The sequence below is a fragment of the Crocodylus siamensis genome, chromosome 1 (genome assembly GCF_052110815.1).
Source record: "Crocodylus siamensis isolate JL-2025a chromosome 1, ASM5211081v1, whole genome shotgun sequence".
NCBI classification, from domain to species: Eukaryota; Metazoa; Chordata; order Crocodylia; family Crocodylidae; genus Crocodylus; species Crocodylus siamensis.
The window spans coordinates 171,642,981-171,670,361 of NC_143395.1; the positions used below are offsets into that span (position 1 = coordinate 171,642,981).

The window sequence follows — 27,381 nt, forward strand, 5'->3', positions numbered from 1 at the left end:
ACCTCCTCACCCTGCCATGTAGACTGAAGATAAAAACCTGATCTTGGATTCAGATAAATATGATATTCATTAAAACTGTGGAAATTGTTCTAACTGGTATGTTCTCTAAGCAATATATTCAAGATCCTTTGCCAAACCTGTCTGAGGAATCTGGAAATGAGTTAAATGACTATGGAAAACCAGAGTCCATGATTGATAAATGGTTTCAAATGTATAAGTAGAAGTTAGACACCTAACTCCTGTTGACTTTTAAAAGTGGCAACCACTGAGGAATAATCTGAATATAAACTTTATAGATGTCAGCAAAGGGCAAAGAGGAATATCCAGAAGAATAGGCTGGACAGTCATAAGTGCTAGACAGATACATGGACAGTGAAAAGAATCACTTGAAATGGACAAAAAGAAAAAAAGCTAAAACCTCATGCAGTAAAAAATGATGGAACAATGTAGTTAACAAGGATACTGTATCCACATGCACACACACAAGCATAGTACATTACAAATATGAATACAATACTGACATGGTATTTCAGCAGGAGTACAGGGTTAGTATTTGGGGTTGGGGGTATGAAAAAATTGGAAAGGAAAAGGATTAAAACTAGAAGGCTGAAGGACAGAGGGAACAATACTTTTAATGCTAATAAATAAAACAGACTTGAAATTGGAGATTTCATTTTTTTCTATGTGTAATGGGAGAAAGTGAGGTAGAAGGACTGAATGGAGAAATATGCTTGTAAACTTGGTGCAAAATACTTTCTAAACTTTATTAGACAAAAGATATCATGTGAAAAAGATGCTTTTTTTTACTTTGGGAAGGTGGTAGTATTCATTTAAGCCAGCCATGGCATGGTTAGCTTACTAGGTTGAAAGAAGTCAAAAATAGGAAATATGTAGCTAGGGACACACAGGGCATATCCACACATGCAGGCATTTGGACTTGCAGCAGCTCATATAGCACTAACTCAAATTTATGCCAGAGATTTGTACCTCAGCACACGTGCCTGAACATGTACTTTGGTGTGGGGCAAATTGTGCCACCTCTGGCAAATTGACCGTGCTCAGCTCTTCCTGCATCTACAGTCAGGGGGAGCTAGAGGCTGGGGCCAGCACCTGTTCTGGCCCCGGCAGTATAAAAAACTGTCCTGAAGAGAAGATTGGGGCTACTTGTTCCTAGCAGCTTCTGAAGTCTGGCCAGTTAACATATGGGGACACTAGCCCCCTTTGCGAGCTAGACTGCTGCAGCATCCCTGACCAGGAGTGGCCCCTGCACCTTCTACTCACTGCAGCAGTCTGGCAATAGAGGCAGCTGCCTGGCTGTGATCTACTGCCACCTGCAACAACATCCATCCTCTTGGACCTGCAGTCCTATGTCTGCATGTCTGCCAGACCTGGATGGGGACCACACAGCCACCTGGGCTGTGGCATGGGCACTGTAGCAAAGCCATCTGCACCTCTGGGCCAGCTACCAGTGGGCTGTGGCTGCACAATTGGCCTTCATGTGGCACTGCTGCCATGTGTGACCCAACCCTGCCACCTGGGCAGTTATCAGGATGTGCTCATTGTGGTGGCCTGCTTTGAACTGTCAAAGCATGTCCTCTTGGTCCCAAATGGCCAGGAGGTCAGCCACCTTGTTTGACCTCCAGATGGGTCCTCAGTGCCAGACCTGGGTAGGGTCCTCTGCCTGGGTCCTGCCACTTGCCTCACTAGCAGGAATCCTGGTGTTCCCTATTTAAAAATTGCAAATTCTCTGATAAAAAAATCCCAAATTTACTCTTTAAAATACCCCAAAATCCATGGTATTCCATGATTAAAATAAAACACCATTATATATATATGGAGAGAGAGAGAGACCAGTTGGGCATATTTTATTGATATATTTATGATGTTAAAGCAATTTGGAAGCTTTAATTATTATCATGCCTCTATCATGATAATAAAATAAATTCTAACTATCTATATGCTTTGGTAGACAAGGTTCTTTGGGTAAATCTGATATCTTTTATTAGACCAGTTCAAATAGTTGGAAACATTCTTCTTAGCAAGCTTTTGGGTTTAAATACCCTTTGTCAGGCTGAGGAAGCATCTCCAGTTGGTGTGTGTTCTTCCTGGATGTAATGAATAGTAAAGAAGCCAAAGGCTAGTATGCATGGAAGAAATCCAGTTAGTGAAGATGTAAATTGAGTAGTCAGTGGGTGAGAGACAGGCAGAGGGAGCTGGGGGGAGAGAGGAAGGGAAATGAATTTAGTTGGTAAATAGTGGAGAGGTACCTAGGGAGGCAGATGTTAGGCAGGTGATAATGTGTCATAAATCCAATGTCTATATTTAGTCCATGATTTTTTGTATCCAGGAGGTTGATAAAGTGAAGTTCATAGGTACGTCTGTGCTTTGTGAGTTCCTTTTGAGGATTAGAGCTGAGAGATTGGAGAGAGTGTGCTTTTCTTGTGAGAAATGTGTCCCCCACCAGTAATTGGGTATTCTTGTCTTTAATAGATTTCCGGTATACATTCATTTTGCACAGTTGTTGTTTGGTCTCTACTACATATTTTCCATTAGGGCATTTGGTGCATTGAATGAGATACATTACATTTCTGGACATGCATCTGTAAGATCCAGGAATGCTGATGGTTCTGGTGTGGGATGCAGTAATTGTGGAGGGGTGGATATATGTTGGCAGGTTTTACATTTGTCATGATGTGGTCTGGATCCATTTGGTGTGTTTTGGGTCGTAGGAAGTTTGCATCTAGTGATGAGGTTAGCAAGGTTTGGTGCTTGTTTGAAGGTTAGGATGGGTGGTTCTGGGAAGATCTCTTTAAGAATTGGGTCTCCTTCTAGTATGGGTTGCAGTTGTTTGAGGATTTTCTGTATAGGTTTGAGGGAGGGGTGATATGTTATAACGAGTGGTGTGTGATTCATGTGGGTTTTCCTTCTGCACTGCAGCAATTCTTCACATGGTATCTGGGTGGCTCTTTCAAATATGCAACCTATCCATCTGGAGGAGTGTGTGTAGGGGTTCGTGAGTGTGTTTGTGGGGGTGGAGTTATGGGGTGATGGGTGTGTGGCTGGCTGTGTGGAGGTAGGGGGATATGAGGTGTGTGGGGTTTGTGGGTAGGTGTATGAGGTCCTTGTGGGGGGGTTGTGGATGTGGGGTTTGTGGGGCAGTTTGGGGGGGCTGCCATACGTCTGACCCGCCACCCACCCTCTGTAATGCACAGCCACTGGCAATAGCAACAAGCCTGGCCTGTTCCATTAGCACATGCATTTGGACAGGTACTGCTGGTGGTGCCAGAAGCCTTCCCGGTCCTGTCCAAAGGTGCCCACTAGTGGGGCAGGTGAGGCTGGGATGGGTCTGTTTGCCATGTGCAGACCCCAGATCAGGCGGTGCTGCGCCGCCAAGGGGTTGTGCCTATAGCAGGCTATGGCCCCGACAGCCCAGCTGGCAGCTGCTCCCAGTGCTGGGGGCTTTGCACTGCAGGAGGTGCAGGGTGGCATGTTGCAGCCCACCTCGAAGCTCCACCCAACCGCACACCACCCCCACATCCACCCACAAACCCCATGAAACCCAACCCACATCCCCCTACACCCTGACCATAAAACCCGCCCCATCCCCCTACACCCCAGCCACTCCTCATGCACCCCCACACACCCCCATATATGCACCCACACACCCCATACCCCACCCAGAAACCACACAGTCCCCCTCCCTCCCCTATATCTCTACTTTTCTGGAATGGAGCCTGGGTCTGGGTCACTGTTGCAGCATTGCCCTGCTCCTATTTGCTCCAGCACACTGAAGCAGCATGCTGGTGCATCAGGGGCACCATAGAGATGCTCTGGCTAGATGGCAGAGTATCTCTCTGGAGGACCCAGCCTCTGTTTGCTTCAGGGCACATTCCAGGAGTGTGACCTGTGCCACTTATTTTTCCCTGTGGGGTTTTTTTTTTAATACCAGGTTTTTTTTATTCCAAGGTTGAAACAGCAAAACTGGAATGAAATGAAGGCTGTTGAAATAGCCTTGAAACAAAATGCGGCTGATCAAAACGTTTTGAGAGTCAAAATGTTTTGACCATAGGCTGGGAATGGGAAGTTAGTCCAGCTGGCCTGACTTCCCATCCCCAGTACAAGAACTGGCAGTGGGTGGGAAGCAGCCCAGCGGGGCTGCTCCCCCAACCCCCACGCTTGATCACGCTGGGAGCAGGAGGCAACCTAGTGGGGCTGCTTCCCTGACCCCCATGCTTGATCACACCAGTGGTGGAAGGCAGCCCAGTGGGGATGCTTCCCCGTCCCCTGTGCTTGATCGCACCCTGCTGGGCTGCCTCCTGCCTCCAGCGTGATCTAGCGCTGAGGATGGGAAGTCAGCCTAGCTGCTCTGATTCTCCATCCCCAGCGAAACATGAAACAGTGGCAAAACAGCCTTCCTGTTTTGATGGAACAAAATGGAACAGCTGTTTCGACTCAAAATGAAATTTGAGACTAAACACTGTTCCGTCAAACTGTCGAAACTCAAGGCAAAATGGAACGGTGCAGTTTCGCAGTCCTACTGCCCATCCCTTTTAGTAACTTTTTTTAAGGAACTTGAGCTGGGTGGAGTAAGATCACCGTTTACTGCCTACATCTACATGTGCACCTAATAAGTGGAACCTGAGCTCCAAATCCATAGGGAATCTGTGTGGAAATCTTTGAAGTTGGAGGGTCAAGTTCTGTCCCAGACCTTCCCTTCTCAAAATCTCCTACACTTGCTCTTCAGGCTTCCTGTAGTCTCAATTCTTCAAAAGCTTTGGGTGTACCTGGGCTATTTTAATTGTATTGCAGTTGTGGGGAAGGAGAACATATTTCTGAAAGTGAGCAATCCAAATTCCTTACTGCCTTTAAGATCGTGTAAGAATAAGTCAAGAAAATTCACACTTGCCCTAAAAATATTAACAGATCATCGAAAAATGCCTCTTCTTTTTAAATACTTTTTTTTCATTTGCTCCCTATTAATTGTTCAAGGAAAAAATATATTTAATCTATGTATAAAGGGAAATAAAGTATTTGTTATAGTCCACGACGTGGCTTCACTCTGTTGGTTTTGTAAATAAAGCTGATGATTATAGCTGCTTTTCCATGGCAGCCATAGAAAGGGAAAACAGGAAATATAATGCAGAAAGCCTGCTTCAATGAAAAATACTGTAAATTGAATTTGACAGCATTTGATGGCATTTGATTATTCTAGTCACAGCCAAACAATGATATAAAGAGTAATATGAAACAGAATGTGTTACTGCCTAGCAGACTCAAAAGCAATAAACCTTCCTCCAATGTGACACAATCACTTCACAATCATAATTGTAGCCTGTTTGATACCTCTGAGTACAGCAGAAGGGCACTGACTGACATAGATACATTTTGTTTTTTATTTAAAGTGAAATGAAAATGGCGCACTGGGGCTCCAGATACAATCGTTATATTCACCTACATAGGCATGAATCACTTGGCAGTTATTTCAGCTGAAGTTTAAATGTGCTTAGACAACAACAATATCAAATCTTTCTCAGATAGCTGCAAAAAAAATCAGAAATTTGTAAGGACAGAAATGGGATGTAAGCACATAGTTCTTTTTCATTTTGTAGCTATACATAGCCTCATATTGTTATAACAACAATACTGCAGTGTTTCCAGGGGAGGTTATGGCATGTAATTTCTTCTTCATCATTTGCCTCTTCCTTGCTGTATCTCCACCAAATAAATTCATTTAACTCAAAGCACTGAATGTTTGGGGAGCAGTGTGTGCAAATCTTTCCATTAAAATTGCAGAAGCTGGACTACTTGAAACCTCCTAAAAATGCCTACAAATTTTCTGTAATTCTGACAAAAAGTGTGGTGTTAGGGGATTGGTAATATTTTACTTCTCACTTGTGAAACAACTGTGAACAGAGAAGAAAAGTGCTCTATTTTTTTGGTGAGAACCACAATTGAATATTGTCTCATGCAAAACATCCCTTCTCATTCACAATCATGCAATGCTCCTCTCTTTTCCATTCATCATTACATAACTTCCCTGTGACAGCTATAGAAATTGCTATAATGGAAAGATACTATAACAGGAAAAGTTAACAGTTCTATTTGTCTGCTACTCAGATATAACTGGAAACAAAGCAAAACAGCACTATGTGACCATCAGAGGGTCTCCAGCTGTTGCTCTTCACTCACCACCAGCAAGTGCTCTGTGGTTGGGAATTGATCTCATAAAAGCAATACCTGTAAGATAAGAAATAGGTGAGGCCTGGTTCAGATCTAGCTTAAGTAGGAGTATCTTCCTTGAAAGACCCTGAGCTAAACTCTGTAGGAGTACATGATTTAGATAAAAGATGTAATTGAGATTAATAGTGTAATCCACACTGTCCTGGCACTCAGTGGATAGGCAAATAAGTATAATTTAGAGCACAGGCAAAATAAGAGGTCAAGCTGAAAAAGAAACAGGAGGATGTAAGATACAGGACATGCCCACCTTCTGTTGACACCTCTAAGTTGCTCTTTTTGTGGCTCCAATTATGTTCATTTTACATACCACTGAGTGCCAGATCAGTATATATTACATGACTTTGCCCCTTACCTTTATATTCAGTAACACTTCAACTTGGTGTGTAACTTACCAGACACTCAGACAGTGGTGTAAGTATAAAGACCTCCATGGATAGAAGTGCTGACATAGGAAACCACTGGATTTGGTTCACACTTACCACTTTTGTCTGCAATTATTCTGAAATTTGATCTGATTGACTGTTTTAATGAGCATAAAGTTCATTTTATTTTTGTATATTGAGGACAATATAAAAATGAAAAACAAAATATGTATGTGTTGCAAGTCAGTAATAACTAGGGCTATTTTGGTGCACCATATGAAAAACCATATTAGGAAGCACTGTGGAGCTGCATTGTCCCTTTAATAACTTTTGGGGATATTATCCCTCAGTCTTTCCAGAACAGTGATTTTTTCCTAGCCTGGGAACAATGTGAACATCTACATTCTGTTCTTGGTCTTAGAGGGAGTGATGGCTCTGTAAGGGCATTCTGAACATGGCCACAGAGGTGTAGCCGATGGAGCCAAAACTACACAGATTCACTGACTTTTCCCTGCCACATAAGGCAGATGAGGGGCAAGTGCTGTGATCACTATTGCAGCTCTCTGGATATAGCTGTGTAGCCATCTGGCAGGAAGAATTCCTTCTCCTCACTACTTCTGCTCAGGCTCAGGTTTGGGGTGGGGGTGGGGAGAATTTGCCCTCATAAAAATAACTGCATCTGAACATCTCTAAAATGAGCGTGGGCAGCAAATCACAGTATGCAGCTTCAGAGACAGCTTTCAGCTCCTGAAAATGCTTTTCTCCTATGCAGTTCATTGTACATAAGAAACACTTCCAGTTAAATGAGCAGTTGCATACTAAATCTTAAGTCGATTGAAATGATTACAGACTGTTCAACCACTTCTGTTCAAAGTTTATTCATACATGAAGATATTCTGGTTTTTAGCACCGCAGATGGAATCATTTACCTAACCATAAGTTTCATTCATTAAATATTCAGCAGTAATAAGATCTAAATACTTAACCAGACTGCATTGTTCAGCTTTGCTTGTAGATGAGCTAGTGGTTGGTGGCATATTTGATCTTTCAGTGTGAAGAAGCTGTTTATCACAGAATTTCTAAAATGTTACTAAAAATGAACTTGTAAATTTGAAGAAGTGCTATAACAATTAATTGAATTGCTATGCTAGGCAAGCCCAGATACCGGGTATTAAAGACACCTTTATTACACTTAAAATATCACCACTTTTCACTTCTGTGCAACATTCCTTATTTTTAAATACATTGAGAGGAGGGACAGGGATTTAGGCATATTATCTTGTAGAACTGAGTATAAGTGTGTAGGATACTTTACAGGTAAGTAAGACACAAGAATTGTGTCCATGTGAATTAGAAGTTAGCTGTAGCACATAACCAGTGCATCTATCATAGAATCATAGGAAATAAGAGTTGGAAGGGACCTCTGGAGGTCATGTAGTCCAGCCCCCACTCAAACCATCCCCAACTATATCATCTCAGCCAAGGGTATATCTTGATGGGTCTTAAAAATCTTGGTTTTTGGTATCACCTTGGTACCGGCTGTGGCAAGAAGAAATTAAATCATTTAGGGTAGTGAAGAGCGCTAGTGTAATGAAGGGAGGAGGGGAGGGCATGACTGGGACACCAGGGAGTGCAAGAATGGCAGTCACTACCACTGGCACTGCCAGTACAGAACCAGCTGTTTCCAGTGCAACAGGCAGCCTGGTTCAGCCTCTGCTGCCCCCCAGAGCACAGACTCTGGTACGTGTGCCTCTGGTAGAGAAACTAAAATGAGGTTAGAGTCACTTTTTGCAACCTTTGCCTTTACATTGATGAGTACAGTGTGTGATGTTTGTGTGAGAGTTGTGCATATGATTTTACTTCACCATGGAGAAAAGTGTGCAAAAAATCCAACGTGATGCCATACTTTGGGACACATGACCAAGGATGGAGTATGGCTCAGGTGGCCAACCTGCAGCATGGGTGCCACAAGTGGCATAGGCAGTCTGTATGTGGGACACATGTCAAGTTGGAGAAGGTGAAGAAAGCAGTGCAACAGATTGGACAGGGAGCACAGGGAAGGGAGCAGAAAGCAGAGCAGCAGATTGGGCAGAAGGAGAAAATTGGAGTGGCACTTGGGGAAGGTGTGGGGCTAATTTGTGGCATGCCAGCCAAAGGCTCCCATTGATTTAGGGGGTCTTGGGTATGATTTCTTTCTTCCTGTTCCTCTTAAACTCCTGCTTCAGTTGTTTTTGAGAACTACTAGAAAGTCTGCCCCACTCCTCTTCACCCAGAACCACAAATCAATTCACAGTATCAATAAGTTTAATATTTTCTGTATCCTAGTGACACTGTATGCAGAAAATTTAGCATGTGTGTGTACATGTCTGCATGTGCACGTGAATGCATGTGTATGTGTGTGCAAGAGTAGTACATTCATTATGTTTATAAATGCAATGGAACCTAAGGGGAAAATATTGCAAGCACTTAGTTGCTAGTTTTAAAAGCATAGATGTTTGTTGGGAGGGGGGAGATTTATCTTTAAAAGTAGTAACTGAGGTTGATGCAAGTAAATGAGAACAGACAGAATTATTTGAAATACAGATTTTCTCTTGCCAAAGAAATGTTCTTCAGCCAGTGTGCATGTGGAGTAGTGATGACACCTGGTAACCAGGCAGACCAATTCCACTCCTGTGAATTTACCATATTTGTGGTACAAGTCTCAGATAATGTAATTTGCTTGTTTGTTTGCTGGCATGCAGGGAGAAAGTGGTTTTATTTATAGTGAAGGCAAAGTTTTCAGTTAAAAGAAGGAAAACACTTAAATCCCTGCACAGGGCAGCAGTCTTCACTGAGATTTCTCATAGCCTTAAATATTATGGACTTAAGTCCAGGCCAGCCTTTTTATACCTAGCAAAACAGAAATGATTTGGCAACTCTGTCTTGAAACTGAATGTCTACCTTTTTCCTTCCTCTCTAGACAGAGATCCTAGCAGGGGCTTCATTATAAAAGAGGCACTAATTTCCTGTAATCACCATTGAAATGGTTCAGAATTCCTCAGGATTTGGCTGTAAAAGTTCATTTGTGGTGTGTATATATATACAGTATACACTACACACTATTACAGGGCTGACCAGCTGATCCCAAGGAGTTAACCTGAAGCCCCTGAGGTGCCAGTCCAGGTTCCATCCCCCTGCTCTCCTGCTGTAGCTGCCAAGGTCTCCAGGCTTCCCCATCCCTCCTCCAGCTTCTGCTTCCTGCCCCTGACACAACTTCTGCGCTCAGAAGTTGAACAGCCTTGCACTATTATATATTTTATAGGCCATGCACATGTGTATGCATATATATTGAACATAGATAGAAGATCTATATAGATGGATACTAAAGATAGCAGATAGAAAGGAATATTTCCAAGACAAAAAATTAAGCAGGGATTTCCTTGCCTGTACAGTGCGTAAAGAACTATATTGTTCACTATTACAGTCTGAGTTTAGGATTTGTACTTTAGTATCTGGTACTATCTGGCTGTGGTTAAGTTTTAAATGGAATGGTTTTATTTGAATTTCAGGCGTGCTGTAGGCACTCCAGAGGAGCTGCTTTTGTTCATCTGGTCAGAAGGAGCGTTGGAATTTATTGATGCTTCGGATGCACTGCAGCCATTCACTACCTATGAATACCGTGTCAGAGCTCAGAATTCCATGGGCTCGGTAGGCAGTCAGTGGGCTTCAGCGCAAACACTGGAAGCTGCACCTCGGGGCATGAAAGCCCCCTGGGCACAAGCTACAAGTGCATACTCTGTGCTGCTGAACTGGACCCAACCCATGTCTACCAATGGGGTCATTTCCCAGTATCGTGTAGTCTATCAAGAGAAACGGAGTGATCCAACATTTAGCACCCCAGCTGTTACAGCGCTAACGGTAACGGTAAGAAATAAATAATAAAACTGGCTTTTCAGGGTTTCTTGTATCTTGCTTTGACTTGTGTTATTTTCAAATCTTACTAAGATCTGGCCTAAAAGCACAATTTCCACTTTGCAGAAAATATTGATTTTAGATTTGCTTTTGTTATTTTCATGCATATATATTTGAAATTTCTGGTAAAGTGGAAGCTGCCAGACCCTGTGGTTATTCAGTAAAATTGCCATTCTTATCAGGTTTACTACCACTACTAAATAATACAAGAATGTCCACTGTGTTGAGCAGCTGCATGAGACTGGTTCTCAGACTCCTAGGCAGTGGTGCAGACCTACTAGGAACCCAGAAATCTCAATGCCTGGCCTTAAAAATTCTACAAAAGTTTGTTGAACTTCACGTCTGCTGAATGAAGCATTTTGGACCCAATGAGCTGTCATTTTTTGATGACACTGAGTTTACATTAGAAAATGTTCACCAGCCCTAATCTCATTGACGTAGAGGTCAGATTTCCAGTTAAGTATGCATAACTTGCTTATGCACACTTAACCTGAAAATATATATATCCTACACCTGGGCATGATGGCTTCCCAGTTAGATGTCTAACCACTGATAGATTCAAATGAATGCCTCAAATGAAATGCATCAGACATTATTCATACCTACCTAACTGTGGAACTGCAGTTGTATATTTTCTTTGTAATGCTTATTCTCTTATGTTTTGAACAGATTGATTATAATGAGCAGAAGAAAACCAGTCCCCTTTAAATGTTTTTAGTCAGCTGAAATGAGTACTGGTTTAAGCATATCATAAATGTTGCCATTATTTCTCCATACACCATTTTTTGTTTACAATATCTACAGAGATGTACTCATAATTCAACAGTATCAGGAGCAGATCAACTTCTGCAAGAGCATATAATACGCTTCTGTAATCCTTTACACACCTAATATGCTGTCCACCTAAAAATGTTTTACAAGTGAATATTAGGGTAGTTCCTGTGTGACACTTAAATATTATTATTTCCCGGCTGACTAAACTGAGACAAATATAGTTTTGTTTTGTTTTTCTTTGTTTTTATGTGATCTGACCAGGACTATGCTATAAATCAGTGGCGGAGCTGGTAATATTTTCTTTGGCAACTGACTATTATGTCTGATCATTTAACCATAGTCTTTCCATAAAGTATCAGCATACAGCCAGCTGAAATAGTCTGTAGTGTGCTTTGGTAGCTACTGTATTTCACAGACTTCTGAAAAATATTATTTTTCAACAGTTTAAGAGTCTGTTGTGTTAATATGGTTCTGACATTGTATTGAACTTTAGTTCCTACCAGTGCAACCTCCAATAACCTAAGCTTTTGTCCAAATGTGGTTACATGTCAAAATAATTATCAGTTGCATTGAAGATATCTTCAATTATTGATAATGTCAAATTATTAAATATTCCTTTAGCCTTCAGATAATTTACATTGTTGTACTGCCTATGACAGTGATGTGATCAGATTTAGAATTCGAAAGGACTGTCTCCTTAACGTTCAAAAATAAGATCTATTAGAAAACTTATTGGGAAACGCCCTTTTGGCAATAAATGGGTAGGATCCAGGTTGAAGAAGTCATGTACTTAGAGGTGTCTCGTTCTCAAGCAGCTGTAGGGCTGTAAAGAGACCTCTCATTTGACCTGGGGCTGATTGCCCTGGGACTTAACTTAAATCAAAGCAGGAGTGGCAGAGTCGTTTACATATGTCACCCTTTTGAGCTGCATTGCTTGCTTCTTCATTGGCAGGTGGTCAGCAAGAGTGCATAGTTTTACAGGCTTGCCTCTAGAATGAACCACAATAACCATACAAATGTATAATAAGATATTGCAGGAAAGAGCATTACTACATTTGCCTGGCATATTTCAAAGGGACTTGAGGTGAGACAATGGATGTGAACCTCTGCACAATCCAAGGATAAAAAGCTTTCTCCTGGGATAAATGCAAAGTCCCTTCATAGCCTAGGTTCAGCTTCCTAGAAGCTGATATGAATAAGAATAAATAAATAATACAGAAATAAATAAAGTATGTGCTAGATTTTAAATGTAGGGTGCAGTTAGCAAAGGAGAGTTGGACTTCAGGGAAATCTGGGTATCTGACTTTTTGTTTTCTTTTGAAAATCCCAGACATAATATTAAATGTGATGGCTAAAATGACAAAAATGGCAAAATGTCAGTGGCTTCTTCTACTGTCCTGTTCAGATGGCAATTAACATGTTGCTGAGTGTCAGAATTCACCTGTCCAGTCATGCATTACAGTGTCTTCTAGGCATGCCAATAACAACAAAAAACATCCAAGATGGTTGTATTGTGGGTAATAAAATCTACCAAAATGGCCTTTTAAATAATGTTGCTACAGTGTGCTTCTTTAACAACATCATTTAAAGCCCCTTAAATTAGCAGTTATTATTTACTGAATTATTATCTTCCTGGCTCAGAAATGCTTTATTTTCCCTAAACACTAACCTGAATCAAAATGGCATATTGCAAGCATATGTATAGTTGTTTGAATAATGCAGAAACGACACATCCACTTTTTCTGCTTGCCTGTTTTGTGACTATCCATCCATTTTTTTCATTCCCTTTTTTTCTCTAATTATGTTATATTATATTTCTCCTATAGGAATATTACACTGCCTTTAGGAGAGGAATGCCTGTACCCCATTCTCTCCTCAGCCACACTTGGCTTTAGACTGGTGCAACTACGTTGAACTCAGTGGAGTAGTTTCCAATTTCGCCCCATGATAGCTGACTAGAATTGTTCCTTTTCCGTTCTTAAACCAACAATATAGCTGGAGTCTGAAGACAAAGATACTGTGTCCTGTTATGAAAGATATCCTTAGGAGATCAAGCCAATTATCAGAACAGGCAAAGACCTGGGCTCCAAGTTTCAAAGTTACAACCTTTTTGAAACAGAATTTTATCATGAAATTGCTGATATACATGTAACTGTAGCTTTGTGAATGCAACACTTTAATTAAAATGTAATTTTACTGAAGGAACTAGTGTTGCAATGATTAAACTTTTGCCCCTTTAAAATATAGCTTTCAGGGGTAGTAGGCTAAATCATTTAATCTCCTAAAGCGCCTCTATTGGAGTTCCCTTGTGGGACATGCCATTAGTCATTCTCTCCCACAAATTTCCATATTACAATGCAAGACTTAAAGTATTGAGCAAGCAATGAGCTCTGTCCTTTATTTAATCTGTTAGACTCTATTCTTATCATATTGGAATATTCCAGGAAAAAGGAGAGAGAGATGCCAATATTGCAAGGGCTGTGGTCACACCTGTTCTTTTCACTTGTGCTCATGCTCCCAACCCACTGGACATGGCCTGATTACTTTAAGTTTGACCAAAAATTAAAATTGAAACAAAATCTTTATGGGAAATGGTAAAACATGATAAAAATGAGGGGACTGATAATGTCACTGAAGACTCTTCTACTTTGATTTCTTTTCTATCCATTTCCAAATCCATGTGAGAATTGCCTTTTGGGTTTTCAAAACACTTGACAGACTTATTCACTTTGCCTCCCTGAACTGTAGCCATTTACTTCCCTGTAAAGATGTGTTAAGCTCTATTTAATTTAATGTGTCAAATCTAGGGTCACCTAGGACCTTGAAGTTATCACTGACCACTTGAAATGTTGTGAAACCAATGGGGATAGAAGTCAAGTCTCAGTTCTAAAAGCCCAAGTTCCTACCCCTTGAACTAAAGAAGAATCTCCATTAAGTGTTAGTAGCATAGGGCCTACAACACACATGTGCGGAATTCTTATGTACTAGGCCTGCTATCCCAACCCTATGCATACCAGATTGGACCCACTGCTCTTACCCCAGGCATGCTGTACTGGGTCTGCTGCCCCAGCCCTGACTTTGTGTGCCTGGTCATTCCTGTCATCCCAGCACCATATGCCAGCCTGATCCAGTGCATGGGGCCGCATAATCTGAGGCTTAGAAATTTGATGGAACAGTGACAGTGTTAATTGCCACTACTTCCCCACTGCCAAATTTGTGGATCTGTGGGAAGCCCTATAGGCCAAATAACACAGCTCTGCTGGCAGATCCAGTCCACAGACTAGGCTGAGCACCACTCATCAAACCAGTTGGATTTAGGAATTGGGTATTAGCACTATTGAACACTATTAAGCACCATAGGAGACTGAAGTCCCTCTGAGGAACAACAGAGATGCAAGGTTCTCCTACGCAGCTCTCTTGTATACCTTAATCCTCCAACAGAGAATCAGACAACAGTTATGTCCTCTTTGGCCATGTCTACAAAAGATGCTGACTCTGCAGTCACTAGTGAGCAGTCATTTAGTACTTGTAGCATCACCTAAAAGCCATTTGGTGATGCTACTGAGCAGTAACTTCGGTTACACTTGTAGTACTAAATGACTGCACAGTAACCGAAGTTACTGCTCAGTAGCATCACCAAATGGCTTTTAGGTGATGCTGACTACTCAGTAGCTTGTTACTACTGTGTTACTACATACTAACAAGCTACTGAGCAGTCAGCATCACTTAAAAGCCATTTGGTGATGCTACTGAGCAGTAACTTTGGTTACTGTGCAGCCATTCAGTGTCACATCATACTTCCTGCCACATGATACTACTGCATCATTATTAATGAGCAGTCAGTGTCTTGTGTAGACATGGCCTTTGTCTACTAAGAAGGGTGCCTTGATACGAGTTGTCGTGGTGGTTATGGTGTTAGCAGATGCTTGTCCACTAGGAACTGAACTGAGACCAGCAGCTTATTTACATCATCCTCCAAAGAGACATGTACTGCAGGGAGTAACTGATGAACTATGGCGGATGTCATTAAAAAGGTCAATATTTCCCAGATAATACTATCAAGGTATCAATATTGTTTAACTACTATACATCAAATACCACAGTGAGCAAGTGTAGGTAAATTCTAGCTTGTTAGAGGCAGACACAACAGATATAAAATACTATTTTTCCAATGACCACTAATCTTGAGTATTGTATTTGGTTGTTTAGTTATTTGATGCTAGGGTAAGTCAGGACATCTAAAATGAGATTTTTATGAAGGTTTTACGTTGGAAAAAGGAATGACAAACACACATTTGGAGAAGATATGAGAAGAAGGTAGAAAGAAAGAATATAGAGGGGTAAGAAGTTAAAGAAAATGGGGCAATCATGGAGTATAGAAAAAGAAATACTAGAAAATGAGGGGGAGAAGAAGAATATAGGGTTCTACACAGCATGGGAAGTGCAACGTTGGGCTCAGTTTTATAGCAGAATTAGTAACATCCTAGCTTCATACAGAATCCTATGGATTATCACTGGGACTCTGCCTTGACTCAGAAGTGTGCCTATGGTAAGTGAATTGCAGGATCAGGCCCCTGGTATGCTAAAGTACTTGCCTGGCAAAGTGTAACTAAAAGAGCAAAATAATAGCATGGATTACGGTTCTTAGGTCCTAAACCTTGCATGGAGTTGAACATTGCTTAAGTAGAAGCACATGAGTTCCCTTTATACTTTGTAGAATTGGGACCTTAAACTGTAAACATCTTGGCTATTTTGTCTGTTAACAAATTTTAAATGGGGTAGATGGATGAAAAACTTAAACAGACCGTTAGGTCAGTCCAACAAATATGAAAAGTTTATTGATCAATTGGCAGAGCAAGATTAATAGCTGAGGATAAGCATAATCTTCCACAAAGCAAAACTAGCCTGCCTCTTGATTTCCAGCAGCAGGGGGTCTTCCAAACAGTTTAGCAGGTGTTATGTTGAAGTTTCCAACCCCCTTCACCCTGTGACTATTTATAGATAACTGGTTCTGATATTCTAACGAGTGGTCTTCGATTAGTTTTATTAAAATGTCTTTGTTTCTCTGAAACTTCCAGAACTGGATTAAACTACGTTTTGTTTTGTTTTTATGGACCAAGAAGGTGCCAGTTATTTAGGATTTTTTTCTCCCTTGCTTACCTTTGGCATTATTTCCCCATCTTCCCTCCCCATCCCCCACTGAACTTGGCAGTGCACCTCCTGTGAAAAGGTGTTGCCAACACCGTTGGCAGTGCCTGCAGGCAATTGCCACTCACCACCTCCCCCCTCACTGCTGACACCAGCAGCATCTGTGGGTGGTTCACGATTGCCACTGGCTGCCACTACCAGCAACGTCTGCGGGTGGTTGCCAAACACTGGTTGTGCTCACCTCTCCCCCCCACTGCTGACAGTACTGCAGCTGCCTGTGGGAGTTCCCCACTTGTTGCCACCATGCTCCTGCTGCCAACAGTGCCGTCGCTGCCAGTGGGAGTTTTCCGTGCCCCACCCCTTCTCTACCCATTCTCTGTTTTCCTTATTTCCACTTATTTACATTCTTAATGACCTCTTGTCACACTTTTAACTTCTTTCATTCCTTGGAGATTTCAGAATAGCAGAGACTCCCTATGACTGAAGAAGGGTACTTGTGCCCAAAAGCTTGCAAAAAGCATTTTTTCCAACTACTCAGTTGGTCTTATAAAAGATACTACATCTACTCAAAGAACCTTGCCAGTTATTTAGGATTTATTTCCTTGAGAAAGTAACAGCCAATAGGAGGACCTCTTTTTTTTTTTTTTTTGTCCGGGGTAGAATGCCATTTTTTTCACCTGTCCTCCCCATTTAAAACGTATTAACACACCTTCCCATGTATGGGGACAGTAGCTTGCAAATTGAAGATCCTATCAAAATACAAATAGTAAACAACAGTAATGATCATCTTTTATTAATAGAGAAATAAAAAATAGTACCTCATTAATTGAAAAGAAACAACTTCTAGGGGCTAATGATGTTCTGCATCAATCAATATATCCTGCTGCCCACAATGTATGGCTCTCCAGAATGTAATAACTACCATATTGCTCCACTTTAGGCAGAATATAAAACATATTCATATATATATGTATGTATATGTATATCTAGGGATGTAGGTGTATGTGTGTGTATACACACATACACATACATATATACTGTGTCAGATTTTGTCTCCATAAATACAGTGATCAATATTTGCTAGCATTAAATTTGAGATGCCACAATCATTTATGCTTCTAAGTATACAGAAATACTGCAATGTCTCATATTGCAAGGTATATTAGCTATCAGTAAAAGGTTGTTATTTTAATGGAAACTTTCACAAGATATTGCAAATGCATATACATTCTTTCTTCATGTTCATTCAGTTATTAAGAAACCCCAGTCAAATCCCTAAGAAACCCATGGAGTATTGTAAGGAAGCAAGATAAAAGTAAATGAAATATTCTATAACTGGCACATACCATAAATTCAGAATATGTGCCACTTAGCAGAGACCGAAAGCTGTAAATGGCAGTAGGGGGCAAAAGTTAATTGGACTACTGTGCTGTTGTTAATAAGAGGAAAGTAGCCACCACCAGAAACAAGATGGCTGCCCCAGCAGTGCCCCATTACAGCCAAAAGATCATATCCTTAGCTCTGCAAGGGCTTATGGGTTAGGGGAAAATCATACACAGATGACTAATTTTTTTATGGTTCACAGCCGATCAAAGTGAAATTCAGCAGCTGTTCAGGACAAGTGACCACTCTAACGGCTGTAATATAACCCACTAAATAGAGAGGGAATTGCATGAGAGCAAGAGGTTAGCAGTGATTATCGGCAGGTGAGTGCTTTATTGAAGTTGAAAGACCATTAACATTGATGGAGTAATTATTTCAACTTGAAAGTAATTACCTTGATGGGTGATAACTTCTCCAGTGTTCCCAGATTTGATTGGACCAAACAATTGTGAACTCTTGAAGCCTAGAAAAATATTACAACAATACTGCAATGTTAAAATTATTGAAACCACTGTTAGAGTAGTTTAATTATGCCTAACAGTGGAAAGATTTTAACTTACAACAACCAGTGACCTCTCATGTATAGAAACATTTGCTTTCTGATTCAAATGAAATGACCCACACCTACCACATATGTCATAGATGTGACAGGTTTGCAAATTAATCGTTTTATAAAAGGAAAAGTCTTTTTAAGCACAATTTCATAATGGAGCTGGATTGGAATTGCTGTCATTGTTCTATTTGCCTATAAATTGGGGATAGTCAATTCTGTCTTTTATGGCCTGGATAAGTTTGCATCAACTGGATGAGAGTCAATTGCCACCTCATATCCAAGGCCAGTAGAAAACTGTGGGTACAATAAGACTGAAGATTCTATAATTTCCATACCATTGCAAAATATGTTGGCTCTGGTACAGGCAGCTGTTTAAATAGGTGTGTGTGGGGGGGGCACTGAGAAGCCCCTTTCAAAACTGATTAAATGCTTCAGTAAGCCCACCTGCCAAGTCAAACATTTATAGTCACCTAATTAGACTGGAAAGGGTTAAATGAATTTTACATGCTTTCAAATCCAAGGGCAATAGAACTAGAAGATAATTGAGAGGAGCAGAAGAATTCTAAATGGAAAGACCTTAGCCTCAGCAATTTTTATTTAAATAAAATAAATGATCAAGGCCTCTGCAGGGTTTCCCTGGCTTCTCTTAAATAGCCATAGAAATGCCACCTGACACTACTACTGAACTTTGGAGAGATTTCATAATACCACAAGAGGGCAGTAGAGGGATTTGAGGTTAGGTGTGAGTTAGGGCTATGCGAAGCTTTGGTGACCTATTTGATTTGGAGGAGATTTGGCCCGATTTACTGGACAAATCTCTAACTCTAAATTGAATCAGGATACCCCTTAAAAGGTCCAAACTGATTTGGAAGCCTCCAAAATGATTCAGAGACAGTCAGAGATTCAACCATAGACTATACAGGCAGCAGTCCTTGACAACACAGGACACAGTTGCCTCCAGCTGGTAAGTCTGTTGTGGTGGGCAGAGGGGGGAGGGAAGGGGCATGGTGGGTGTAGCCTGGAGCACAGCCCTGGCTCCACCCACCCCACAGAGCGCAGTTGAATGGGACCTATGGGGGGGCTGCAGCCACCCTAAAATTCCCCTTAGCCCCTGCTGCTGGCTTCGCCTCAATCCAGGTGCACACACCTGCCCCCATACCCTGCCACTGCTTGCCCAGTTGCCCATCCAGAATGCAGCCTGGCCCAGCCCACCCTGTGCAGATCTGGGGGCACACGCTCATTCCCATGCCCTCTTGGACTGGAGGCAAGAGCTGCCCAAGGAGCTACTAGAAGAGCAGCTCCTGGACCCATGGCGCACAATGGCGGGAGCCCCCTTCCCCAAGTCCCATGCCCCTCCACCCTGGCTGGGCAGCTTGTTCCAGCCCCAGCTCCAATCCTTCCCTCACTGTGGGGGCATTGATCTGTTCCCCACACCACGCCACTTCCCTCCTCCCTCCACCCATCACAACAGACTTACCAGCTGGAGGCAGCTGTGTCCAGTGTGGTGAGGACTACTGTCTGTATAGTTTATTGGCAAAACTCCAAATCGGTGCTGAATCTCCGGATCCGATTGGCTGAATCAAATCGGGACAGTGATTTGAATCACCAGAACAAATCATTGCCCCTCCAAATCAGCTGAATCTGAATCCAAAGCAAATACTTGCTGCTTCACACAGGCCTAGTGTGAGTCGGATCCCAGGCAGCCTCAATAGATTGGAAATGTTTGGTGGTTACTGAAGTCTATAGGAAGATCTACAACAGCAGTAGCCAAACTTGCTAGTCTTAGAAGTCTTTCATACTACTTCTTCTGTCATGGAACCCATACCCTTATCCTAAAGACTAATGTGGAGCCAGGTACTCCAGCCCAGCAGTGGCAGTGCAGTGCCTCCTAGCCTGCTCTCCTATTATCCCCAATCTCTTTGTGGAACCCCAGATGACCTATCACAGGCAGTCGATTTCCATGGGTACTATAGAACTGACAAATTACACATCTCACGACCAGTAACCTGAGCTATTCAGTCCTTACAGCTTACTATACAAATCTGTATTACATGGGTGTTGTAAATAGGATTGAAGAAGCAGTGATACTATGCTAAGAATCTCTTTGGGAGAAATTTTTATTTCATACAACTATTTTTGTTTTATTTTATTTTATTTATTTTATTTCATTTGTAATCATATTTGTTTATTTATTAATGTATTTATTCATTAGTTCAATTTATGTACTGCCCTTTCCAACAGAGGCTTAGGGCACCTTACAATAAGAGAGCGGAATAACTTATAAAAATAGAAGAATGACAAGAGAACAAAACAAAAGTAGACTAAAATATCAACATAAAACAGAGACTCTTTAAACAATAGCTCTGCCTAGCTTTGTTTACTAAATGTCTGCCCAACTAGGAAGGTCTTAACAGCACTTGGAAAAGATGTCCAGGCTCAGGCTCCTGCAGGCCTCAAGTAAGAGAGATTTTCAGCACTCAGGAGGAACTGCTGAGAATATCCCATTAGTTTTTGCCAAGTGGACTTGGTAGCATAAAGATACTAGATACTTGCAAGTACTTGCTTTCACAAACCTTAGGAATTGTGGTGGGGCATAAGGGGGCATAAGGGTGGTGGTTACTTTTTCTGGCTCTCCTTACAATTACTTTTTCTGACATCTTTCATTGTAAGGGCCCTACTCCTTCACACAATTCAAATGACTTCTGTGTATAGAACATTTGTGAAGCCTCATAGACTCTTACTATCTTCTGACATTTGGGTCTTGAAATTCAGAGCTGTTACAGCAATCCACTTGACTGAAAAAGTGTTTGCTTTTTTAACCAAAATGAGGAGGATGCCAGTTCACAAATGTCACATCATATTGCTATGTTTGACTCAAATTTTGGAAGTCAGTCAGTTTTAAAGGAAAATACCTTTCCCAAGCTAGTGTACTTTCTCATAGAGAGTAAGAATATCTGTTGAAGTTAGCAAAGAACTAACAAAGGAGGGAGGAAAAATAAGCGTATCAGTTAACGTGTCCATATTTAAAATGTTCAGAATAGGACTATTTGATTATAAACTGTATAACTGGGTTTGACCACATTACAATACCAAATCAAACCAAACTCTATCTTGAAAATATGAAGTGACTTCAAGACGTCAGTTTTTAGTAAATCAGTTAAAAATATAGTTTTGTAAAATGCCCAACAGTAAACCCACAGGATTTCCAGATCAGAACATTTTGAAAGCAGCTTACCTCCCCATTCTTCAAACTCCAAGTATCTTGCATTTAAAATGAAAGGTAATTCTAATCTTATATTTTTGTATTCCACTGGGATTATTAGAACATAAACTCTAAAGAGAAAAATCTTGCATATGTTTAAAAACAAGAAGGGGACAGATGACTCAGGGGAGTGACAATATAATATAGAGCCGTTTACCTCCGGGGAGGCAATCTGAATCCAATCCAGGTCTGTAGCAACCAAAAGTCATTCTCATCAAACAGCCGTTTGGTGTCATATGTGAGATAAGTTTAGTATTCTCAGCCGACCTCCTGTCCTTTCTCTTTACTGCTCCCTTTTGAATCCATTACCATCACTCAGCTTCATAGCCTCATTCAGACTTGGCTGTCCCTTTGCTTATAACAGTTTCCCGCTTCCTGCTTGCCAAGTGACCTTCCTTTTCAGCTCTTACTAAAAACTCAATTCTAGGAATGCATGTATAATCTTGCTGCATACTCCATTATCTGAACTTTTGTGTAGTGTACGGTCTTGGATTTATAAACTGTAAGCTCTTTGGGGTAGGGAATATGTCTGCCTGTGAGTGTATACAATGATATAAATATCATTATTGCTGTTCTCAGGGTAATCACAGTGACCAGTAACCAGGTGTGCTCCTGTATCTAGAAAACAGAATTGCAATGTATTTTTAATGGACCTAAATGTTATTTTTGACAGGAAATAAATGATAAATTCTACATGATAAGTTCTTATAAGGTGATTATGGTCTTGAGCCTTATTTTTGCTAAAGCAATTACTAATGTCATGGCTGGATACTTGTGCCCACTAGAGCCTGGTTCTGTGGTGTGCATGTGTGTGTGTGTGTTTCAAGGATGGTTATTGATCTCTTGCTGAGCTGAGATTTCAGTTTTATGCCAGATAGCTTGATTAATGGGTTGGTTTCTGTAAGTGGACTGAATGGGGATAGGAAGCACGAGCAGCCCATACCACCAACCCTAAATCCGTCAAGATGCATAGCTCATTATGAAACAGTTATCAAGTATACATGAAAAATTAATTGGGCTCAGTTTGATTCTGAAAAGGATCAGCTTTCTACTTGGCGGTCCCCCCAATCTTTCCAGATGTTGTGCACTAGCCCCTTGAGAAGCAGCGAAGGGAGATGTATTAATACATTGTATTGATTAGATCAAGACCCCTGACAGTTATTTGTAAAGATACCATCTGGCTGCTGTTCGAATTCGTTCACCAAAAACAGGACGTGACATGTTATTAATCTCAACTCTCTAAGTATAGACAGTTGCCTTTTCTGCTAAACCGCATTTTACCATTCCGTAGGAGATGGAGGCAGACCTGAAGGGTGCTGAAATTAAGGTTATTACACAAATTGAGCCATATGGTCCAAATATTTCAGCAAGAAAATTGCCAGGCAATAAAAATTGCTCCTGCCTTCCTAATGGTGTAAATTACAGTTTAACCATGGCTCTAATGATGTCCTTCTGCCGCGCTTAACTACTGTTACATGAAGGACATTGTTTTAAAAATATAAAAAACAAGTAAATGCCAGCAGCGTGTTTTACAATCTGTTAGTGTGTCATTAAGAACACTGTCAGAATTACATAAACATAATGGCAGGCAACCTAGCATACCAAAGAACCAGAATGGAAATAGAAAGTGTCTTGAAAACTCCTTTAGCTCTGTAATGTCAAGAGCCCTTTTACTTTTGGAACATTTCCAGTCCAAAAAGATATGGCCAATAATTTATTCCAGCTCTTGCATAGCCTCTGATAGAATTTTTAAAAACAGAGAAAAGGCATTTCAGAAATTCATATTGTGTGCATCTGAAAACATATGAAGCAAAAGGTGCCTCTATGTAATAGTATAGCCATAGATAGAACTGATAGGATAGTAAAAAGTGAAAAATAATATACGTTGTTGCAAACAGAAGGGTTAATTTTGATCTCTTATGAATCTTGACTTCACATTTTTATTTGGAACATTTTCAAAATTGCAAGGAATTCAAATGGTTACACAACATTTATCATAAATGTTTTTTCATCCTAAATTCCTTTTTTCTTATTCACAATTTCAGTTTCTTGTTGTTATTTTTTTTTATAATCACCCAATTAAAATACAATGTGATTTAGGTAATGCAACACAAAAAATAAACAGTGAATAAAGTGAACAGTTTATAAAAAATATTTTAGCTAAAAACCATCCATTCAAACTCGTCATTGCAAATCTACAAATATGGAAAAAATTTCAGGAAAATGTGTTCATAAAAAAATTACAGAGGATCCGCTTTCATGGTATTTAAAATGATCAGCTGTGTTTTACATATTATGTGCATGTGTGTTTTAAGATTATATAGGGAAAAAAAGCCAGATCCTTAGCTAACATTAATCAGCAGAGTTCCATTACAAGTTTTATATCTGGCCAGTTGTACAAACATATATATTCTGTACAGACAAGAGAAAAAAGGAGTTCAGGATAGGTTACATAACCAGTCTGGAAACAAATGAACTTACTCAGCTTAGTGATGTGAGCTCTCAGATGCAGTATATTTTTATTAACCTCTCAGCTTCTAAAATCATCTGGATATGTGAGCATCTCATCTGCTTCAAGGAACAAAGTCTAGTCAGTGCTCCCCTCATTCTTACATGCTAAAATCAAACTCAGCCTCAGTGTACCAGGTTCAGTAAAGTAGTGAATCACATCACAGGATCACTTAAAAATATATATTTTTATTCATATGCAACTGTTCTTAACTTTCTTAAGGACCATAAGTGGAAGTTCCAAAATATCATGAATAATTTTGATGTTTCCAACTGAAGGCAAAAAGGAATAAAAATAGAGCGCTTGCTCTTGAGCCTTCCAGCTCAATTGTATAGAAGCAAACTATACATGCTGTGCTGCTGGGCCCATTATCACCTACATAGAGGAGAGACCATATCTTGTGCTTTGAGATTGTCACATCATAAATTATAAATTATAAATATTCCCCTCCAGACCTTCTGGTCTTCAAATCTGCTAGCATATAGCATGAGCTACCAGATGAGTGAAATGTGGAACACATGGGGTTTGTTCTACATTGCCCCATAGTTAATGGAGTAACTCAAGTCCTATCCAGTGCTGATGATGCTCCTGTCTTTGGAATCACATTAAGAAGATGTTTGATTTTTTTTCCTCTCTTGTACTATATGGCCTTGGTCCTCTTGTCCTCAGACAAGTAGAACTCCCATGTAGACCTGGCTAGGATGCTAAGGGCTTTATTCTGTTGTAATTGTGCTATGGAAAAAAGCAATAAAGAACTAGGTAGCTCTTACTTTACTGTCTCTGGTAAGCCATAATTAGGGCATTGGTGTATGATTGCTAGAAAATGGTATTTAGAGATTGGCCTTTGGGAGTTGGGTTGTAGGTAAAGTAGAGCTTGTATTAGAACAATGTTCCAGGGCAATGGCAAGGGTTAATTGATTTTAAAAAGTCTGTTTGTGACAAGGTTTCCTTCAAGGCCTGCTGTGTCTAACACAGGCAAGCAGAAAGCAGACATACAGGCTGGGAAATTGAAGGTATGTACCAATGTACCACATTGTTCCATAACAAGAACAGTGTACTGAACAGAGATAAGAGACTCTGCAGGTCACAGTGCCAAACTGCAGAGCCCTTGGGATTTCTGGTTTTGGGTAGATGGACAAAATTAGGAGAAACCAGTAAAAGCCCAAATTAGGATGTATGCATACGATGGGTTTGTGAAACAAAGGAATATGCTGACAGGACAGAATGTCGCTAGTATGACAACCACAGAGAGATAAATCAATGATGCCCAGAGATGAAGAGTTATTGGAGGAGGAGAAAGAATACAAAAGGGGGGATTTTAGAGCAGCAAAGGGTCTCCAAAAGGGGAAGCTGAGGCCACCATGGACATAGGGCATACCACCAGCCCACTATCTCACCCACCCCACTGGGGCAGGGGAGCCCTCGGCCTCCGACCTCCAGGCTTCTGACATCTGAAATTCAAGAACCTTATCTGCTATGATTGTGTATCAATAAAATTCACCTGTTGTTGAATGGAGAGGTCATGGTTGGTCTGAAGTTTTGAGTCTGCCCAGAACAAGGTATCTGGGTCATAAAACCAGTGCCAACAGTGTGCACACCATCATCTAGTACAATTTCGGGACTGAACTTTTCTACCATGCAGAAACAAGGTGTTTCTGGCACTGCTATGAAAACTCTTCCTTCCTTTTACACTGCAAGTAGCTCCTTCTGCTAAAGACAGAATTTCTTCATGAGGGCGAAATTTAGCGGTAGTATAAACGATGGTGTAAGTTATACATCAGTGAGTGACCTTACAGGCAAAGAAGAATCAAAACAGATGATGTATCTTTGTTTGATGCTGACTTACATCTTCTTACACTAACCTGCAGAAATGGCACATAAATAATCATTTTCTTTGAAATGAACATTGCCCTAAGTACTTAGGTGTAAGGTCTCAATTATCTACATATTTGTAATATGCTGCAGTATTATTTATATTTAGACCTGGGCAAATGCTCACATGCTGTAAGAAAATGAAACTTTTTCACCTTTAATGAGGTAGCACTTCCTTGTGTTTACTCCACAGAGTCAAAATTGCAAGTTTAAGTTTTTACCTAGCAAATGGGTTCACAGAACTGATTTAACTCAATTATGTCAGCTCTGATGATAAGCTATATGTTGATATATTTCCTGTGCTTTTTCTGTACAAAATGTTCCATGCCAATAAAAATGAGTGAATTTTTTCAGAGCTTTTTTCACCATTTAAAAAAATGATAGAAAAAGTTTCCCCATGATACTGTATTTTCTTGCATAGATTATGTTCTAGAATGAGATAACACCTTACTTTTAAAAGAGAGAAAGAAGAAAGAAAGATCTAAGTAACTGAATAGCTGCAGCTAGGAAGCCAACACTGCTCATTGTTTTGCTCCCTGTGAATCACTTTCGTTTTAGACTGGTCAGCAGCACAAACTGTTCTTATTGTATTTCCTTGCATATAATGTGGACTCTGATTTCCAGCAGCTGCTTTTTTAAAGTACATGTTGTATGTGAGAAAATATGGTATTAACATGATATGGATCTCAGTCTAGATCCAGAGATAGATAGATAGATAGATAGATAGATAGATAGATCTATCTGTATTTATCTAGATCTATAGATAGATCTATATAATTTAATATAATGTGTCTCCAGTTGTAGAATACTTTTCTGTCTGGGGTTTCAACTTATATGATAATTCAGATTTTCTCCTTTATTTGCAAAGACAAGTTGTACTTTAGACCTCTCTCATCTATAGATAGTGGGCCTATATAGCCACTACATATGTTTTTCCACTTTCTGAAGGATTCTAATAATTTATTTATGCTGTAGTAACAGTTTGAGGCTCTGACCAAGATTTTGCATTTGGTAGTATACAAAAATGAAGACAGAGAAAGTCTTACTCCAGAAGGATGGTATTTAGTCTTCTGATTTCCAGGCCAGTTCCTTTCCACTGTTAGAACATATATTCCACATCTGGTTCTCAAAGGTAGTTCTAAAAAGTCTGATAGAGGGAAGAAAAAATATCAGAAAGCCAAAGTGACTCACTTCTGTGTACCTGAGAGCTTTATAATGAGTGCTAAAGAGAGAGAGGGAGAGAGGGGCCAGAATTAAGTTTGCTATTAGGATTATTCATTGTTTGGTTTGGTTTTGTTTTGGTGTTTGTTTGTTTGTTTTTGGCATG

The 27,381-nt window shown here is 40.5% G+C and overlaps 1 protein-coding gene across 1 annotated transcript in view; it reads left to right on the top strand.

Annotated features, from left to right (window-relative positions):
• The window catches only part of USH2A (usherin), a 653,616-nt gene that overhangs the window by 552,272 nt on the left and 73,963 nt on the right, over positions 1 to 27,381 (top strand). The window contains exon 60 of the mRNA XM_090031530.1: positions 10,151 to 10,505. Coding sequence (XP_089887656.1) covers positions 10,151 to 10,505 — 355 coding nt within the window. The remainder of the gene's footprint in view (positions 1 to 10,150; positions 10,506 to 27,381) is intronic.